General features: G+C 40.7%; 1 protein-coding gene across 1 annotated transcript in view; it reads left to right on the top strand.

Annotated features, from left to right (window-relative positions):
* SMYD3 (SET and MYND domain containing 3) overlaps positions 1–21791 on the top strand; it is a 630991-nt gene that overhangs the window by 500105 nt on the left and 109095 nt on the right. Inside the window, exons 5-6 of the mRNA XM_060192108.1 lie at positions 4098–4185; positions 10759–10933. Of these exons, the coding sequence (XP_060048091.1) occupies positions 4098–4185; positions 10759–10933 (263 nt within the window). The remainder of the gene's footprint in view (positions 1–4097; positions 4186–10758; positions 10934–21791) is intronic.

The raw sequence follows: 21791 nt of genomic DNA, 5'->3' as shown, positions 1-21791 counted from the left end.
AGAGGGACAAGGTACATCTACTCAGTAAACTAGTACCACTGAAAAAAAAATGCAAGTTGAATATCTTGAAAAGTTCACACATCTATGGAACAATGCATTCAGATTCATATTCCTTTTTACTCCAAACTCACTGGTCTTTTCACTTAAACTCTTATTATTGTGTAGGCTTGTTTGTGAATTGCTAATTAAGTCATTCCACAATTTGAATATGCTTCCTTTACCTCCTCAAACCCATGTTGCCTATTGACTGGTTTGAGGTTGATATTATACTGGCAAATGCTCTATTTTTAACTCACTTTTTTCCCACTTTATGAAAGAGCCACTTTTCCCCCTCAAGTTAAATCTGAACTGCTTTTAGTTGTTTTTGTCAAGGAGGTGGAAATTGGTTCCAGCAGTGATTTTTCCTGTGAATCGTAAAGATTTTGAATGATGTTGTATATTACATTAGTCTCAGTATATTATCTGAACTGAACCAGAGTACCTCAGTGAAAAGCACTGCAAATTAAACTATTTTCCTCATGATTTGGAATTTCAGAATTTCCCAATTTCTGTCCTCAGTGCAGACATGGTATTTGAACCTCTTTTTCCCTGAGATTATCTTTAAAGCCTTTCTTTCTTTTAAGACAATAGAATTATTGAATTGCATTTCCCACCCTATACTCATTTCTCTCCAATCCAATCTAATTAGAGTTTGTATGAGGACTGAATAACAGGAAGAACTGGTAAGCAGACTCCCTCCTTTTCCTTCTAATGTGAACCATCTGAAATTAACCAAATATAAGAGTTTCAACATCAAACATGTATAAGCCAAGTAAACACATCTGTTTAAGTGCTCCAGATGCAAAGTAGATTTGAACAACTGCATCTGAAGTTCAAGATGGATAAGAGGTAGTGGTCACTTTCCCAAGGATGTACTTGGACAATCATATGGGATTTCAGCCTGATCCCTCTGGAAAAAAAAAAATCTGACTTTCTGATTCACAGTAAACCACTGGCACTGGGCAGGTGTCCTTCCTACCCTGAATCCCAAAGGAAGCATCTGGTTTTTCCAGTATGGTTGTGTTGAGTGGCACATTTTATGTAGTGGTGAGACAAAATCCCCCCTAACATCTGGAACCTATTTTCTAAGAGAAGGGAATAGAATTGGTATACTGACTTAGCAACTATGCATGAGAGAACTTTGTTAGTTTCACTAATCCATCCATCTAGTGGTAGATGGGGACAGGGACTTCTACTCAAGTCATCAATGTTGACTCAAGGCAGTGTTGGAAGTAAAGATCAGGAGAGTCAACAAAGCTTACTCCCAACTTCCAGCTTGCCTTCATTCAGAAAGCATGGGCCCTACCCCACCTGCCCAGAGCCCTACCCCACTAGGGAAAGATAGAAACAGGCTAGCGGTAAGGACTGACCGATCAACACCCATGTCCAGTGGAGAAGCAGTTACAGAAGCCAGACTTCCCACTTCCTGCACCCCATGAAGATCTTCTGTTCATATTCCCAGAGGGATGAAGAATAAGGAAGCTTCCAGTGGAGGGTATGGGATACAGAACTCTGGTGGTGGGAATTGAATGAAATTGTAGCCCTCTTGTCCCACAATCTCATAGGTCATTATTAAATCACTAATAAAATACATTTTTAAAAAAGAAGAAAGCGTGGGCCCTGGGCTAGTGTAGAATTTCCCTTTGTGAGGTGAGTGTCTCCTCTAGGTTCTACACCAATATTTGAGCCATTGACAGCTATCAACAACCGCAGTGGGAATGCATCCTTTTTCAACACCATCATGATGTAATGATATTAAGAAAGAAAGGAATGTATGTACAAGTATGATATAAAAAACAATAATCTGTGTTCTTCTTTAATATCATTTTATTTGGGGCTTAATCAAGGTTTATAGTTCAGTTGTTGCATCATGGGTACAGTTTCTCATCTCCCCAGGATTGATGTCTTCAGAGCACTCTCACCCCACCCCCTTAACCTTGGTCTTTTCCACCTTCATTCACCAGCGAGCACCCCAAGGCCCTCTGTTATTCCATTTCTTCCATAGAGGTTTGTTGTTGTTGTTTGCTTTGGTGCAATATGCCAAACTCAGTCCAAATTTTAATTTGTGTTTTCCCTTTCTGCCTGTATTTCTTAAGTTCCACCTATAAGTGAGATCATTTTGCTTGAGATTCTCTTTGCTACTGTAGGTAATGCAGTACAGTCATAATGCTTTTACATGTGTAGAAGAATTTTCTCTCCTCATTTAGCTATATTGTCACAAAACACTTATTTACTAATAGCTCACCATGCCAATGCAGGGGATAGAGAGATGATTAAGTCATAATCTATCAAATAGTGGCCAGTGAACAGCCAGCCAAGTAGGTCATTAAGACAGCTTGGTGCTAAGAGAGATCTATGCAGAGTGACTCTCTCTGTTAGCTCAACAGGGAGAAGGCTAACTCAGGGGACAACTCAGAGATTCCCTGATAGAGTACATTCGGGAAGAAAGCCAAAGAGCGAATGGAAGTAGGACCCCAGGGAACAGTCGGAAACCACAATCCAAGTCCAGACAGAATCCAATGGGAAAGAATTCCATCTGGAAGACAAGGTGTAGCAGTAGTAAGTGAGAGCTGGGGATGGGTGAGATTCAGGGCAGGGCTGTAAGAGAAAAGAATGGTATCATTGATAAGAGGAATGACCTAATTGTGAGAAGTTTAGACCTGGTTACAGGGGCTGGGGGTGGGGGAAGGAACTTGAGCAACCAAAGAAGGGAGTGATATAAGGAAGGGGGAAAGAGAAATACCTACAGCATTGCTTCACAGCTTGTGAAACTCCCTTCCTGCAGTTGGGTACCAGGCATTGAATACAGGTCCTTGCATATGGTAATGTGTGCATTCAGCTGGGTCCACCACTGCCTGGCCCCCACTTGTGAAAAGATTTATATGGAGCTGTGCAAGGGAGTGGTCACCAGACGTAGAGCTAAACTAGATGTATAGAACTTCAGTTCTGGAGTGGCTAAGTGGAAAGAATATTCAGGGTCATCTAGAACAGCTGTTCATCTTACAGGCAAGGAGTCTGGAGCCATAGAAAAGGAATACTTGCTGAGTATGGATCTACACATACATGTGTATATGGATGTACCTGTGCGCACATGAGTGCACAACTGTATATACATACAGACATGCTCATTTACATACACACATGTGCTCTTATGATGTGGGAGAGAGACTTCATTACAGGGACAATTTCAGGAGAAGCCACAGAATGAAACAGGGAGGAGGAAACACAAGAGTGAGAACAAGTTGACTGGAAACTGATTGGATACAGCCCACCAGTACCATGTAAGGACTCCAATTTCTCCACATCTTTGCCAAACACTTGTTTCTCTCTGTCCTCTTTTTTAAATTTGATTTTTAAATTATTCTTGTTTATTTATTGGATAGAGACAGAAACTGAGAGGAAAGGGGGGTGATAGGAAGAGAGACAGAGAGACACCTGCAGCACTGCTTCACCACTTGCAAAGCTTTCCCTCTGCAGGTGAGGGCCAGGGGCTCAAACCCAGGTCCTTACACATTGTTGCAGGTGCATTCAACCAGGTGTGTCACCACCCAGCCCCTCCTTTTTTTTTTTCTTTTCTAAAAGTTATTCTAGTGGGTGTGGAGCAGTATCTCGTTGTGGTTTTCATTTGCACTTACCTAGTGATGTCGAGAATCTTTTCATATGCTTGCTGGCCATTTATATATCTTTATGTGCTTAATATTATTATATTTTTATTATTTTAATGTGGCACTGGGGCCTTGTGCATGTGTGATTTACCACCACTCCCAGATTTTTTGTTCTTCTTATTTTTGAGAGGGAAAGACAAGGATAGGCAGGCAGAGCTGGGAAGAGACATAGCACCACTCCTCTGTCCATGGAACTTCTCTTGGCTCCATGGTGCTCCTGTATGTTGCTGTGGCTTGAATCTAGGCTTAGAGATTGGTAAGGTGCATACCTTCCTGAACTCCATTTGCATATCTTTCTTCCCCCCTTTTCTTGGGGGGTTAATGGTTTACATGTGAAGAAATATTTTCAGCTGACTAATTTGCTTATTTTCTCTTCTAATTTGCCCCAAACAGGATGCTGCTATGCTAGCTGGTGACAAGAAAATTTGGAAGGAAGTTCAAGAATCTCTAGAAAAAATTGAAGATCTGAAGGCACATCAGAGTATCCATTTACCTGTGGACTGAGATATGTTGCTGGAATTACTTCTTTATTGGTTGGAGCCTGGTGCTAATGATGCCAAAGCCACAGTCTGACCTCTCCACTGAGCTCCATTCTGCTTCATAGTCACAGGCTACATCCCTGACCTCAGTGAACAACTTGGGTGATGACTCTGGAGGGTTTGAGGGGAGCCGCAGGAGAACATGACCACCTTTAGGTAGTCATCAAAGCTCATGGAATGGTAACAGTAGGACAAATAAGTACTAGTTTCTATTTTTTTCTTTCTTTTTAAATTATCTTTATTTGTTGAATAGAGATAGCCAGAAATTGAGAGGGTAGGAAAAGATAGGGAGGGAGAGAAACAGAGAGACACCTGCAGCACTGCTTCACCACTCACAAAGCTTTCCCCTCTGCAGGTGGGGACCAGGGGCTCAAACCCAGGTCTTTGCACACTGTAACATGTGACAACTCAACTGGACCTTTAGAGTTTCTTTATATATGAAAGGTAGCACCTTTCTGGATTCTGTTCCTTGCATAACTTACATCTCTCAGAAGGAATGACTTAGAATCCTTATAATTAATGTTAATGGTTCTTAGCTCTAAATGCTGTGATTAAATAAGCCATGCCTACAACATCAGTGAGAGTAGCTGCACAATAAGCCATCTTGGCATACATAGTAAGAGCCTTAGTGGATCAAACAAAGCTCAGTACAAGAAGAAATCATTTATGATGGAGTTCATCTGAAAGGCCCTATCATTGTCACTTTCTGTAAGAAGTGTCCCAAATCAGAGACAGAATTTATATAGGAAGACTGAGAGTGAGGTCACATCAAATTGACGAGTCAGACCACGTAAACAATAATACGATAAAGAGAAACTGTAAAGTAAGAAGGTAGAGATAAAGGCAGTTGGATAAAATTATGAAAGGTCATTCCAAAGTCTTGGGCAAGCGATGTTGCAGGGCCTAAGAAAATTTCTAATTAAGGTTTCTAATTTGCAGACTTTTACTGAAGTATGAATAATAGGAGTGATGTTAGACAAGCATTGCTATTTCTGAAAGTGAAAGGAGTAATGTCTGAAGTAATATCAGAGTGAGGTTTTAAGTAGGTGTGGTAGCACTGCTTACTGACAGAATGGGAAGGAAGAGACCAAGGCGTGGTGCACCTGGTTCAGCACACCCTCTACAATGCATAAGGACACGGGTTCATACCCTCAGGCCCTACCTGCAAGGAGAAGGCTTCACAAATGGTGAAGCAGATTTGCAGATGTCTCTCTTTCTCTCTCCTCTCTCAATTTCTCTCTGTCTTTATCCAATATTTAAAAAAGAAGAAAGAAAGAAAGAAAGAAAGAAAGAAAGAAAGAAAGAAAGAAAGAAAAGAAGCCTGTGATAACAAGGAGGTTTTACCAACATAAGCTTTTAGAGTAATGACCATCTTCAGTAGTATTTGTATCTAGATTTCAGAAGGACACTTTACAAAAGTTTATGCCAGATGCTGATTTGGCTAGATGCTTTACTAACTGGCTGAGTAGCTGTACTGAGCAAATGATGCTAATTGATGATGCTAATAATGCCACTTGCAGGCTCTGTTCCCAGCAGATACAGAGCACAGACTCATCAAATCTCCAAAGGTGAACAGATGTGGAGGATAGCAGAGGTGGGATGACAGAATCAAGAACTCAGATGTCACCTAGGGGTTTGAAAAATATCTAAAAATGTAAAAAAAAAAAAAAAGATGAAATTCAGTACAAATATACATAAAACCTTCTACATGGGTAAAAAGTTCCAGTGTGTAAATGTTCATAAACATGTGAAAAGATTTTAATAAATAGAAGAATTTAATAAAGTTTAAGAGTATGATATAAGGCCCTAAAATATTACCATGACCTTGGGCTGTAGTGATAGAAATAGTTTTAATAACAAAGTGACAGTATTACTGTATTATTATCTTTAAAGATCAATTTTTTATTACTTTCACCCCAGAAGACAGCACCATTTTTGTACCTGTATCACTGAGGATTGAACTGGGAGCCTCAGGTGTGCCAATTCTACTTTCTGCCAGCTGAGTTACTTTCTTCTTGGACACAAAGGTTATAGTATCAGGAATTTCCAATTCAGTTTTCAGGGGGACATATTAAAAGAGAAATTGAAGTAAGGGTCTAGGAGTGGAGCCAGGGTCAAAATGACATTTATTTTTTTTAAATAAAAATAAATTTATTTTATGTATTACATATGCAAGAGAGAGTTTCACATGCTACAGAGATTGTGAAAGAGTCAAGCTAGAGCACCACCCTCTTGGTACATTTAGTGCTGGAGACTGAACTGGGTACCTCAGACATGCAAGTAGTCTTTACCAGCTTGCCGTATTAGGTTAAACATTATAAAGTTTAAACATATTCAATACTATAAAGTCATAATAGGAGCACTGACTGTTAACGTAGCATTTTTTTAAAGAAATAAAATGTATAAATGTAAATGTATAGGATAAGAGGGGTACAACTCCACACAGTTCCCACCACCAGAATTCCGTATCCCATCCCCTCCCTTGATAGCTTTCCTATTCTTTATCCCTCTGGGAGCATGGACCAGGGTCATTATGGAATGCAGAAGGTGGAAGGTCTGGCTTCTGTAATTGTTTCCCTGCTGAACATGGGCATTGGCAGGTCAATCCATACTCCCAGCCTGTCTCTCTCTTTCCCTAGTGGGGCAGGGCTCTGGGGAAGTGGGGCTCCAGGACACATTGGTGGAGTCGTCTGTCCTTCTTGTATGGTCACTAGTGTGCTCTACTAGCTGAGCCACCATGCTGCCCATACACTCTACACTTTGAGGAAGTGATTCTGTTCTCAAATGATGCACATTTATCAAAGGAAAGAGAGCTGGTGACTTTCATCTGTATTTATCTGACATGTACGCTGGAAGTTTGCTGCATGTATCCCCCAGAGGTTGGGGGAAGCAGCATCTTAGGCAGTACATTGATTTTGTAACAGATTGCCAGGCTAACCTCTGTGGCTTTTCAGTCTGGGATTAGCTATTTGACGAACTGTCAAAAGGAATGACTGTCTCTTACACAATGCTAGACATTTCTGTGGCAAGACTTTGCACCTTATTTTAAAGTCGGGTTGTTTCACCCCCACGATTATTGCCTATTCACTTATATACACACACACTATCTCCTTGTAAAGAGGCTTGAAGTGACAAGCCTGAGAAGTAGAATCCAGATGTGACACTCTGTAGCCGCTGATAGGAACACATCTGCGTCATCCCCCAGCAGGCCAGAAGGGACTGCATGCCAGTTTTCCTTTGAAACTTTGGCAACCACCTCTGGCAAACAAGGCAAACCTTGCTTCTAAAACACCCCAGGGAACGTGCACGTGCGTGCATGCACACACACACACACACACACACACACACACACACACAGAATTGGAATAATTTTAACTAAGAGGCTTTTCCCAAAAGCTAATGCAAACATGTATTTGTTCAAAGATTTAGTCACTGGCATAGGCTCATGTCTGCTACAAACCATTTTGTTCCAGTGAGGAGCTGAGCTCTAGACATAAGCTGGGCTGGCTGGGTGGCTCACCCAAGAGGATAAGGACTGATACCTGATAGAGCAGATTTTTTTTTTCCATCTGAACACTTATAACTGACCATAAGAAGATTGAGGGAAGGGGGGAAGGAAAGGGGAGCAACGAAAATCCAGTTGGGAATTAATCAACCCATTGAGACACAAAGACTACAGCACCACAGGGCTTTTATTCAGGGGATCTCATTCCTATCACACTATTGCTTAAACCCCTCCATGGTCACTTCTCATTTAAAATGTCTAACCTCAGGGGACCAGGCAGTGGTGTACCTGGTTTAGCACACATGTTACAATGTGTAAGGACCTGAGTTCAAGCTCCTGTCCCCAGCAGCAGAGAGGAAGCTTCATGAGCAGTGAAGCAGTGCTGTAGGTGTCTCTTTATCTCCCTCCCTTTCTAACACCTTCCCTCTCAGTTTCTCTCTGTCCTTTCAAATAAAATACCTAAATAAAACTTTAAAAGAAATTAAAATCATAAATATTAAAAATAGTCTAATCTCCCACATGAAGGTGCTTTTAAATTTTATTTATTTATTTTGATATGACAGAGAGAAATTGAAAGGGAAAAGGGAAAAGAGAAAGAGAGAGACCTGTAACCTTACTTCTCTGCTCATGAAGATTTTGCCCTGCAGGTGCACCACTGCCCACCCTTCCCGCCCCCCCTTTTTTCTAGATTGGCTCTGGGTTGATTTTATTAGATAGAGAGAGACAGAGGCAGAGCAAGGGAAAGAAACCACAGCCCTGAAGGTCCTGTCAATACAGTGGGGGCCGGACTTGAACTTGTGTTTGGGTCACACCAGGGCAAAACAATGTACTATCCAAATGAGCTATTTTGCTGGAGACTGAACTGGGTATCTCAGACATGCAAGTAGTCTTTTACCAGCTTGCCATATTAGGTTAAACATTATAAAGTTTAAACGCATTCAATACTATAAAGTCATAATAGGAGAGCACTTGTCTTATCATGCTCAAAGCCCTGAGTTTGAACCACCCCCCAGGAATATCTTTTTTTATATTTTATTTATTAATGAGAGGGATAGGAGGAGAGAGAGAAAGAACCAGACATCACTCCGGTACATATGCTGCTGGGAATTGAACTCAGGACCTCATGCTTGAGAGTCCAACACTTTATCCATTGTGCCACCTCCCAGACCATGGGAATATATTTTTTTAATTTATTTCTTTATTGGGGAATTAATGCTTTACAGTCAACAGTAAATACAATAGTTTGTACATGCATAACATTCCCCAGATTCCCATTTAACAGTACAACCCCCACTATGTCATTCATCATCTTTCATGGACCTGTATACTCCCCACCCACCCACCCACCCCAGAGTCTTTTACTTTGGTGTAACACTCCAATATATTTTTTTAAGAAGATGCATTTGCTTTATTTTTATGAGACAGAGAGATAGAGAGGAGGAGGAGGGAGAAGAAGAGGGGGAGAGAGACCGAGACCAGAACACTGCTCAGCTGGGGCATAACGTGGTGCTGGGGGTTGAACCTTGGGGGCCTCAGGGATGCAAGTTGGTGCTCTAAGACACTGAACTATCTCCCCCACTCAGGAATAGCAGTTTTAAAAAATAAGTGAAGTCACACTGAATTTCTATGAAAAAAAAAACAAAAAACTGTGGATTCAGTTAATTAGAAAACCAGTATTGTCCAGAAACAAATGTTGGGTCTTCTCCCTCTCCTTTTTGAATGCACAAGTTCTTCCTTTGGGACATTTAAAATAATAAGCACTTTATTTGATTAAGTCTAATCTGGGAACTCTTTTGTTTTATAATAAAACAAACTTCAGTTTGCTCTCCTGTGAAAATGAACTTCTCTAGAGTCTGAGCCAATGAACTGTGTGTATCTGGTTTCACATATGTCTGAGTCAGATGACACTGAAGCATAAATGAGTGAAAAGAAGACTCTAGGGACTTGGTGATGGTGCACCTAGTAGAGTGCACACATTACCATGTGCAAGGACCCAAGTTCAAGCCCCTGGTCCCCACCTACAGAAGAGAAACTGCAAGATTAAGAAGTACTGCAGCTGTCTCTCATCTTTGCATCTCTCTTCCTCTCTGTCTCTGGCCCTTGATTAAAAAAAAATATATGTGGTAGGGAGGCTGGGGAGACAACGTAATGGTTATGCAAATGACCCTCATGCTGAGGCTCCAAGGTCCCAGGTTCAATCCCCAGCACCACCATAATAAGCCAGAGCTTTTGGTGTCTCTCTCTGTGTGTCTCTATCTCATTGAAATGAAATAAATAAAAAATATATATATATATATATATATTTTAAAGGGCTTCTGGGAAATGGTGGTGTAGAGGTGCAGGCAATGAGCCCCAGAGCTAACTTTGGTATATAAATAAATAAATAACCCACCTGCAGGGGAGTCATTTCACAGGCGGTAAAGCAGGCCTGCAGGTGTCTGTCTTTCCTCCTCTCTCCATTTATCTCTGTCCTAGCCAACAACAACATCAGTAACAATAATAACTACAATAAAAACAGCAAGGGCAATAGAAGGGAATAAATAAATGTTTAAGAATGATAATAAATAAATAAATTCTAGATTTTTAAAAAAGAAATTCAAATCTGTCTTGGCACAGATGTTAAGTAAGTAACTAATCTGAAACTGAGCTAACTGAGCTAACTTACTTTTCAGTTCTGTTTGACAAATAGCTGCATTTACTTGAAGGCTCAAGTTTAGAAAGAATGCATGGAAGAGTGTGAAGAAAGAGTGATTCTTTGGAAATCTCAATCCCCAGAGCATCGCCGAGCCTAGAAGGCAGTGTGTTGACTTAAACAGAATTTACTTCTCTGAGATGCCACTTGCCTGTGTTTTGTTTCTCAAGTGTGCTTTCCAGGCAGCTCCTCTGTGCAGAATAACGGGTGCTTCCTTCCCTCCTGTGCCCAGGAGCTCTTCAGCCTTCTTGAGAGTCTCATTTTGCTTTTGTTTTTACTCCATGGAGACAATGAATCCTTAACTCAGCTTAATAACAGAGTGGGAGCAGGTTCTGGCCATCTGCCAGACTATCCTGAGCAGCAGCTCTGAGCGGCTTCCTGACAGCAACATCCACCAGCTGAAGGTGCTTGATGGTGCCATGGACGCCTGCATTCACCTGGGGCAGCTAGAAGAGGCCTTGTCCTACGCTATTCGGACTCTGGAGCCCTACAGGTGAGTTCCAGGGTGTGGGCAAAAGGAAAGCATTGGTGGGATGAAGTCGTGCTGAGTCCTTCTTCATAGGGAGTCTTCCCATCGCGTATCCATCAGTTTGTGTAAAACCGAGCCTTGTTCTTCCTTCTCAGTTCATTCATTGGTGTGTTTATCCATTGTTTGAAGTGTCCCTTATCTGTGTGGGGTACTTTGGGTGTGCAGAGACAGATGAGAAGCTGTCTGGAGTTGGGGTGGGTGACTGTTAGACGGTGGGCATGGTACCTGCAACAACAAAGGCTGGGGGTTCAGTGAGGAGCACGTGCCTCAGACCTGTCACCTTAGGGGTAGGTTGTGTCATCAGTTTGTGCTCATCAAGGTGGAGGACAGGGCAGGGCACACAGTCTGGCTGATGGTGGTGATACGTCTCCTCTCTATCAAGGTTTTTTGGTTCCCAGAGTGCCTTTGCTTGAATCATCTGTCCGCATAGCCACCTTCTGCTCCAGGAAAGAGAGCAGGGAGAGCCCTGTTCAAGAATGTCATTGAGTTGGCAGAAGGAGCTACTGGTAATGAATCATTTCATGAATGACCTCAACTCTCCCAGACCACTGGGAACTTCGGGAGGGAGGGTCATGTTGAAGTTGCATGCTGGGAGTTTGGTGCTGGGAGTTGTTTTTGTTTTTGGTGGTAGACTAAGAATAGATGTTTGGAAGTTGAAATGCATCAGCCCAAGGAAAAAGGTAAAACTAGAATAACTGTTTCCAGTACGAAGCAAGGTCACTCACTGCTGGGAAGGTGCCCCCAAAGCATCTGGGGCCTGGGGAGTTGAGAGGCCGTAGTCCTCAAGGGCAAGGGTGCCATTTTGTGCAGCTAGAGTATTTTCAGACTCTGAAGATCTTTATATCATGGTGTGTGTCCCATGTAATGGGACAGAAGACTCTGACCTATGCAACATGGGGTAGACAAGTAGCTCCAAGTGAGGGAGGTAGAGCCCAGGATTCTGTGCCTGTCCCTACTTGAGGAGGAGTCTCCAGAGCCAACTGAGAGGGGGTGTTACCAGGATCAACATGATCAAACAGAAGCCAAGTCCAGGATGTAAGATCAGATCAAGCCATGATAGGAAACCAACAGGAAGCCAAGATGGGTCCAGGAGTGTGGTGAAGGCAAAGGCCCCACCAGCCAGGTGATGGCAGAGGCCTGTAGGCCAGCCATGGCACCAGGGTGACCCTGATGGGTTTTTCAGATCTCCTGTAGGTGATTTCTTTCACTGCCTTGTGGTTGAGCAGCTTTGGAATCCAGACTGTGAGTCAGCTTTAGTCAAACTTAAGTGCGGTTGCCTTCAGGGCTGAGTCTAGACTTTCCCAGAGCATGAAATGCCTATTTGTTATGATGAATCTTGTGGGTTCTCAGAAAATTGAACACAAGAGAGATAAGACTTCATTCTCTGAGCCTCGATGTTGCAATGAGAGGCAGATGGGGGACAAATGGTGTTACCTCTCTGAAACCCAGAGTTGAATCTCAGGAAGCCAAAGTGCAGGGCTCTGGGTGAGGCAGACTAAGAAATTCCTCTTTCATCCAGGGCCTGAGTAGCTGCTGGTCCCATACTGCTGACTTGCCCTGGGTATGCCTCCATCTACCTTTCCTCCTGCTCTGTCCTCTCCATCTTTCACTCCTTCAGACTGTGAGCACAGACACTCTGCATTGGCCCACTACATGAATCCTTTTTCCCCCCACATCTACCAAGCCTTCTCTGAAGAAATCTCTTATCTTTCAGTTAACTGATAGTTTCACTGACTTAAATTCTAGTCAAGCAAAGAGGTATACCTTATAAATGAGGCCAAGTTCACTACAATGCATTCCATATTGTTTGGATACACATTTTTTACTATTTTATTTTTTTCTACTTCTCCCTAGGTAAAGATGAACTATATCTGTAAGTTCTGAAGGTTCAGGGAGTCTACAGACCAAATATTTGCAAGGAATCCTCATTCTTTTATTTCTAAATCTCAGGGTACTGAATGGACTCTGGATTTAGTATAACAGACTTAGGTAATCATTTAAAAATCTTTGGAGTTTTGTAAGTCTATGTAGTGTGAATTTGCTACTAATATTTCTGTGTTCTTCCTCTGCAACAGGCAATGACCTCTTTTAAATTGCCACAAGAGGTTCATTTTTCTGTCAGGTAGGGTTTTTTTTTTTCTATTTATTTATTTATTTTCTTTATTGGGGAATTAATGTTCTGCATTCCACAGTAAATACAATAGTTTGTGCATGCATAACATTCTCCAGTTTTCCATATAACATTAAACCCCCACTAGGCCCTCTGGCATCCTTTTGGGACCTGTATTCTCCCCCCACCCCACCCCCCACCCCATAGTCTTTTTACTTTGGTGCAATACATCAATTCCAGTTCAGATTCTACTTGTGTTTTCTCTTCTGATCTTGTTTTTCAAATTCTGTCCGTGAGTGAGATCATCCCATAGTCATCCTTCTGTCTCTGACTTATTTCACTTAACTTGCGTTTTTCAAGGTCCATCCAAGATCGGCTGAAAACGCTGAAGTCACCATTTTTAATACCTGAGTAGTATTCCATTGTGTATATAGACCACAACTTGCTCAGCCACTCATCTGTTGTTAGACAACTGGGTTGTCCAGGTTTTGACTATTACAGAGTGTGCTGCTAAGAACGTATGTGTACACAGATCTTTTTGGATGGGTGTGTTGGGTTCCTTAGGATATATCCCCAGGAGAGGAACTGCAGGATCATAGGGTAGGTCCATTTCTAGCCTTCTGAGAGTTCTCTAGACTGTTCTCCACAGAGGTTGGACCAATTTACATTCATTTCCATCAGCAGTGGAGGAGGGTTTCTTTGACCCCACAACCTCTCCAGCATTTGTTGCTGCTACCTTTTCTGATGTATAACATTCTCACAGGAGTGAAGTGGTATCTCATTGTTGTCTTTATTTGCATTTCTCTGACAATCAAAGACTTGGAGCATTTTTTCATGTGCTTCTTGGCCTTTTGGATCTCTTCTGTGGTGAATAGTCTGTCCATGTCCTCTTCCCATTTTTTGGGTGGGGTTATTTGTTTTCTTTTTTTGTTGAGTTTGGCAAGCTCTTTACATATTTTGATTATTAGCCTCTTGTCTGATGTATGGCATGTAAAGATCTTCTCCCATTCTGTGAGGGGTCTCTTGGTTTGGGTAGTGGTTTCTTGTGCTGTGCAGAAGCTTTTTAATTTGATGTAGTCCCATAGGTTTATGCTTGCCTTAGTCTTCTTTGTAATTGGATTCGTTTCATTGATGATGTCTTTACAATGCATGTGGAAAAGAGTTCTGCCAATATTTTCCTCTAAGTATCTGATAGTTTCTGGTCTAACATTTAAGTCCTTGATCCACTTGGAATTTACTTTTGAATTTGGTGAAATATAGTGGTTCACTTTCATTCTTCTGCATGTTTCAACCCATTTTTTTTTCCATCACCATTTGTTGAAGAGACTCTGCTTTCCCCATTTAATAGCCTGGGTACTTTCGTCAAAGATTAGATGTCCATAGGTGTGAGGGCTTACTTTTGGGCTCTCAAATTTATTCCACTGGTCAGTGTGAATATTCATGTTCCAGTACCAAGCAGTTTTGATGACAATGGCCCTATAATACAATTTGAGTCCAGGAGTGTGATGTTCTGTTCTGTTCTTTCTTCTCAAGATTGTTTTGGCAATTCTAGGTCTTTCCTGGTTCCAGATAAACAATTTTAGCATTTGTTCTATTCTCCTAAAAATGTGTTTGGGATCTTGATAGGGACAGCATTAAATTTGTGGATGGCTCTGGGTAGTATATTATTTATTTATTTATTTATTTATTTATTTTTAAAAGGAGACATTAAAAAAAACATAGGACAAGAGGGGTACAACTCCACACAATTCCCACCACCAGATTTCCATATCCCATCCCCTCCCCTGATAGCTTTCCTATTCATTATGCCTCTGGGAGTATGGACCTAAGGTCATTGTGGGATGCAGAAAGTGGAAGGTCTGGCTTCTGTAATTGCTTCCCCACTGAACATGGGTGTTGACTGGTCAATCCATAATCCCAGCCTGCCTTTCTCTTTCCCTAGTAGGGTGGGGCTCTGGGGAAGGGGAGCTCCAGAACACATTGGTGAGGTCCTCTGTCCAGGGAAGTCTAGTCAGCATCGTGCTGGCATCTGGAACCTGGTGGCTGAAAAGAGAGTTAACATACAAAGCCAAACATATTGTTGAACAGTCATGGACTTAAAGGCTGGAATAGTGCAGATGAAGTGTTGGGGGGTACTCACTACAGAAAATTTTTTGTACTTTTGCTTTCAGGTATGTATTTTGCCCTAGTTTATGGATATATGTGAACATATGCTTTATCTCATGGGACCGGCCTATATATAGGTTTTGGGACTTTGTTAGGAAGTGAACCGCCTGGAATGGAATTAGAGAATTTTATGAAAGGAAAGTTCTCACCTAAGTAATGAAGCTGAAGGGTTGTCATTCCACACCTGAAGTCTCTGGACACAGTCTGAAGTGAAGCATGCTGAGGTGGTACTCATTGTGTTGATTAGGTTGGGATCTGCAGATGCAATGTTATTTGGTATGAATTAAATGAAACATGTGGGAAAGTGCACCCCAACCTAAGGTTCCAGGACTGGGGGAAATATAGGCTCTACAGTGGAAATGTGAGGTTCCTGCTGTCTTAGGGTTCAAGAAGACAATAGATAGTTATTGTTATAATCACATTGTTTGGTAATTAGATTAACTTTGAAAAATTCCTTTGTTAGGATTTGCTGTATAATATCCAACATCACCATAATTAATATCCTTTGACATTATTTGTATATAGCTGTGCCACCGGTTGCTTCTGTAGTATATTCATTTTGATGATATTAATTCTTTCAACCCATGAACATGGAATATCTTTCCACTTCTTTGTGTTGTTTTCAATTTCCATGACTAGTGACTCATAAGTTTCAGTATACAAGTCTTTCACTTCTTTGGTTAGGTTTATTTCTAGGTATTTTATTGTTTTTGTTGCTATAGTAAAAGGAATTGATTTCTGGGCTTCATCTTCTTCTAACTTAGTGTTTGCATAGAAGAATGCCACTGACTGTTGAGTATTAACTTTGTAGCCTGACACCTTATGTATTGCCTGATGATTTCCAAAAGCTTCTTGCTGGATTCCTTAGGGTTTTCTATGTATACTATCATGCCATCTGCAAATAGGGAGAGTTTGACTTCTTCTCTTCCAATCTTTATGCCTTTTAATTCCTTGCTCCTGCCTGATTGCTATGGCAAGAACTCCCAACATTATGTTGAATAATAATGGTGATGTGGGTTGCAGAAGGTGGACTGCCTTCTGCAACCCACAACGACCCTGGGTCCGTGCTCCCAGAGGGATAGAGAATGGGAAAGCTATCAGGGGAGGCGATGGGATATGGAGATTAGGTGGTGGGAATTGTGTGGAGTTGTACCCCTCCTACCCTATGGTTTTGTTAATTTATCCTTTCTTAAATAAAAAATAAATTTAAATAAAAAAATAAATAAATTTAACAAAAAAAGTGAAAAAAAATAATGGTGATGGTGGGCAGCCCTGTCTAATACCTGATCTGAGGGGAAATGCTTCTAGTTTTGTACCAATGAGTATGATGTTGGCTATAGGTTTTGCTATATATAGACTCCACTATCTTGAGGAATTTTCCATCTATTCCCATTTTTTGTAGTGTTTTGATCATAAAGGGATGTTGTATTTTGTCAAGGGCTTTCTCTGCATCTAAATAGATATGACCATATGACCATATGGTTTTTGGTCTTGCTTTTATAGATGTGGTGGATCACGTTGATTGATTTACGTATATTAAACTAACCTTGCATCCCTGGGATAAACCCTACTTGGACATGATGAACAATCTTTTTGATATACTGCTGTATCTAGTTGGTTAGAATTTTGTTCAATATTTTAGCATCTATGTTCATCAGAGATATTAGTCTGCAGTTTTTTTTTTTCATTGTGTCCCTGTCTGCTTTTGGTATCAGGGTGATGTTGGCTTCATAGAAGCTGGCAGGGAATATTCCAGTGTCTTCAGTCTTCTGGAAGACTTTTTAAAGTAGAGGTATTTGTGCTTCTTTGAAGGTTTTGTAGAATTCATTTGTAAAGCCATTTGGTCCAGGATTTTTATTTTTGGGAAGATTTTTGATAAAAGTTTCAATTTCATTAGCTGTGATGGGCCTGTTCATGTTCTCTGCTTCCTCTTCACTTAATTTTGGAAGTTCATAGGTATCTAGGAAATCATCCATTTCTTCCAGGTTCTCTAGCTTGGTGGCATATAGTTATTCATAGAAGTCTTACATGATATGCTGAATTTCTGCAGTTTCTTTTGTGATATCTCCTCTTTCATTTATGAACCTATTTATTTGGGTCTTCTCCCTTTTTTGTTTTCTCAATCTGGCTAAACGCTTGTTGATTTTGTTCACTGTTTTGAAGAACCAACATTTACTTTCATTGATCTTTTGTATGGTTTTCTTATTTTCAATGTTACTGATTTCTGCCCTAACTTGAGTGATTTCTGTTCTTCTGTTTGCTTTAGGGTTCCTTTGTTCTTCTTCTTCTTCTAGGTCTTTAAGATATTCAATCAGGCTATTTGTGCTTTTTCTTGTTTCTTAATGTGTATTTGTATGGCTATGAACTTCTCTCTCAGTACTGCCTTAGCTGTATGCCAAATATTTTGATAGCTTGTGTCTTCATTTTCATTGAACTCTCAAAACATTTTTATTTCTTCCTTTATTTCCTCTTTGACCCAGTAGTTGTTAAGTAGTATACTGTTGAGCTTCCACATTTTGGGACTGTTACTAATCTTTTGCTGATTGTTAAGTGTTAGCTTAATTCCACTGTGGTCTGAGAAGATACTTGGGATGATTTCAATGCTCTTGAATTTGCTGATGCTGTCTTTGTGGCCTAACATATGGTCTATCCTTGAGAATAATCCATGTGAACTTGAGTAGAATGTGTATTCCAGTTTCTTGGGATGAATGACTCTAAAAAAATGTCCAATAGTTCTAATTTATCTATCTCCTCATTTAGCTCCCTCATGTCTTTACTGATTTTCTGCCTGGATGATCTGTCAAGTTGAGAGAATGGGGTGTTGAGTTCCCCTCTTATGATTGTGTTGCTGTTACCATATTGCTGTAGCTCTTTCAGTAGATGTTTGATGTATTTAGATGGTTTCTTATTGGGTGCATAGATGTTAATAATCATTAAGTCTTCTTGATTGACTGATCATCTGAGCATTAAGTAGTTTCCATCTCTATCTTTTAATTTTATGTATTTTAAAGTCTGCCGTGTCATATATGAGAATAGCTGTTTCTTCCCATTGTTGTGGTCCATTGGCTTGTATGATAGTTTTCCATCCTTTCAGTTTAAGTCTGTGTTTGTCTTGTTGCATTAGGTGTGTTTTCTGTAGACCACATATTGTTGGGTTGTGTTTTCTGATCCATCTTCCTACTCTGTTCCTTGTAATAGGTGAATTCAGGCTATTGACATTTAATGATATCAAAGATTGAAGATACGTTAATGCCATTCTTGTAGATTTTTAGAGTGTTCTGATAGATGGCATATTTATGGTGGTCTGACTGTTCATGGGAGACCTTTCAGAACTTCTTTCTGAAAAGAAAGAAGGTTTGGTGATAGTTGATTCCTTCAACTGTTGCTTGTCTGAGAAGGTTTTGATGCCTCCATCTAGACTGAATGAAAGTCTAGCAGGATACAGTAGTCTTGGTTGAAAGCCTTCTTCATTGAGCACTCGATAGCTATCTTGCCATTCTCTTCTGGCCTGTAGTGTTTATGTGGAGAAGTCTGCTGCTAATCTTATGGGTTTTCCTCTGTAAGTGACTCTTTGTTTTTCTCTTGCAGCCTTGAGGATTCTTTCTTTATTCTTATTCCTTTCCATTCTAAATATGATGTGTCTTGGTGTCTTTAAGTCTGAGTTAATTCTGTTTGGGACCCTCTAGGCTTCTTGAACCTTTTTATCTTTGATGTTGTCTAGACAGAGAAGTTCTCAGCTATTATGTCCTGAAGAATGCTCCCCCTCCCTCTCTTTCTTCCTCTGGTAAGCCAATAATGCATATATTATTTCTTTTGAAGTTATCCCATAGGTCTCTGTTGTTGTTTTCAGAATCTCTTTTTGAGATCTCTTACTTCTTTTTTAGTTGTCTCTAATTCATTTTGATCTTTCTAATTCTGTCTTCAGCTTCATTTATTCTATTCTCCCCTCTACTGTTTTCTGGAGTTCATCTATTTTCTTACCCTGTTCTGATACTGTTTTAGCTTGTTCAGCTAGTTTTGTTCTTAGCTCAGCTATTTCAGCTTTCATTTCTCTAATAACCTTGAGATAATTAGTGTTTTATTCCAGAGTCTCATTTGTTGTTTCTGCATTTCTGATGACAATTCTTGAATCTCTATACTCACTCCTGTGATTATTTCCTTAACTAGTGTTTGGATGTTGACCTTATTATTTTGTGCTTCACCCTTTGGGGGGCTTTAGCTGGACTCTTGTCCTGGTTCATTTCTCCAATATTTCTTCTTCTTGGTTTAACCATTTTATATAGTATGTTATGAGTTCCCTCTTTCAGTACTTTTCAAATTACTGATCACTCTTTCCTGGATTGACTTGTGTTTAAGTAAGGTAATTAAAGGGTTCACAGTTGTGGAAATTGACAGTTATTTCAATAGTATTTTAATCCCTGAGTTGGAGCTCAGTGGCTTAAAAACCTCTTTTGTTCTTTTTCTTCCCTGTAGGCTATGGGTGCCTGAGGGCTTTTAAACTATAAGTAGGCTTTTTAGCTTAATCACTGACTCCTGACCAAGAGATAAAGCAAGGTGGGTCAGAGATAATCCAGTCGTTATGCAAAGAGACTCTCACAGCCCCACAGCTAGGCAACAGAAGTATAGATCTTCTCTTGAGTTTCCTGGCTAGTTCTCTGTCTCTTGGTGTCAGCACAGGGCTTCCCTGCCACTTCTCCAGCTTTTGAGGGCAGTAGCAATGGAGACTCACAGTTTCATTTGGTGAATCCCAGGGGTGTCACCCTCAGCAGTCTTTTTGTTGTTAGTGAAACAGACTGGAGGTGCTGTCTCAAATGGTAAACTACCAGACTGTTACCAGCCACTTAATCTCTCCCTAGGCTTCTCTCTATCCACGAGCCTCATGTGTTTGCACTCACCTGGGATTTGGTGGGTTACTGAAGTCATTCTAGTCCTATCTTGTTGCAGTCCCAGGCGGTCTCCCTTGGTATTCCTAGTTGACCCAGGAGAAGAAAGGATTGCTATTTTATTTTGATGAGAGAGAAAGAGAGATACATAGAAAAAGACCTTAGCACTATTAGTCTCAGAGCATATGGGCTGGTGAGACAACATAACAGTTCTGCAAAAGACATTCATACTTGAGACTTTGAGGTCCCAAGTTCAGTCCCCAGCACCAGCATAAGTCAGAGTGAAGCAGTGCTCTGGTCTCTCTCTCAAATAAAATACATATAATATTTTTAAAATATAAAAATAAAAGGAAGTCTCTTTCCTTTCTTTCTTTCTTTCTTTTTTTTGCCTCCAAGTTTACTGCTGGGGCTCGGTGCTTGCACTATGAATCCACTGCTTGGAGGTCATTTTGTTGCCCTTGTTGTTTGTGGTGGTATTATAGCTGTTGTTGTTGGATAGCGAAGAGAGAAATTGAGAGAAGAGGGGAAGAAAGAGAGGTAGAGAGAAAGACACCTGCAGACCTGCTTCACCCTGCAGGTGGGGAGCTGGGGGCTAGAACTAGAGTCCTTATACTGGTCCTTGCACTTTGTGCCATATGTGCTTAACCTATTGCACTACCACCACCCCACCCCTGGAAATCTCTTGCATAACCATTATGCTGTCTCCCCTGCCATGTTTGAGTACTAATTTGGATAAAGTCTCTTGTTTGGCAGATAGCAACCTTTCTGCATGTATACACTCTGTTCTTATTCTGGGTGACATTTCCAAGTCTTTCTTGGTTTCCCCTCCCTGGAGCTTATAAAGCAGTTGCTCTGTGGCATTAGCTGTTTTGAGAAATCCAGTCTGCATTGATCTACTTTTTGCTTTCAAAGCTGTAATAGAAGGGAGGGATTTACATAATTTGGGACCAACAAAACTAAGAGAACTAGAGGGGTAGGTGTTGTCAAACTGTAGTCATTATTCCCTTTATCTCAGACAAGAGTGAAAATAGTAAACAAATGGTCCAGGTGCCCTGCAAGTCCTTTTAGCATCTTAGAATATGAGGTAGGAACCAGAAATTGTCAATGGTTTTTACCTATTAAGTGTGTTTGAGAGAATTCACACCATGGGTCTTCAGGGTGGGCCCTGAAAACCCTTTGGTCGGGGATTTAGTTCACATTTAAAAAAGGACACAGACAGTGAGGTTGGCACAAGTTATGGAGAGATGATTAGATTGCAATCTTATAATGTTAACAAACTGTTTACAACAACTGGATTGAGTTCAAGCTTTTTGAACTCAATGATTTTGTCATTCCCAATCTTGGCTTAAGCTTAACTCCATATGATAAATTTGTAAATGCTAAGTTTCTTCATCAAAAGTTATTTTCAGGGGACTAGGAGGTGGTACACCTAGTTAAGTGCACACATTACCATGTGCAAGGACTCAGGTTCAAACCTCCACTTCATGAGTGGTGAAGCAAGTACAGCGGGTATATTTCTGCCCCTCTCCCTCTCTATGTCCCCCATCTCTCTCACTTTTTCTCTGTCCTATCAAATAAAGAAAAAAAAAAGGCTACCAGGAGTTGTGGATTTGTCATGTAGGCACCATGCCCTAGTAATAACTTTGGTAGCAACTGAAAAAAA

The sequence above is a fragment of the Erinaceus europaeus genome, chromosome 6 (genome assembly GCF_950295315.1).
Source record: "Erinaceus europaeus chromosome 6, mEriEur2.1, whole genome shotgun sequence".
Classification (NCBI taxonomy): domain Eukaryota; kingdom Metazoa; phylum Chordata; class Mammalia; order Eulipotyphla; family Erinaceidae; genus Erinaceus; species Erinaceus europaeus.
The sequence above is the reverse complement of the archived record's forward strand: the minus strand, read 5'-3'. Positions and strand labels throughout refer to the sequence as shown.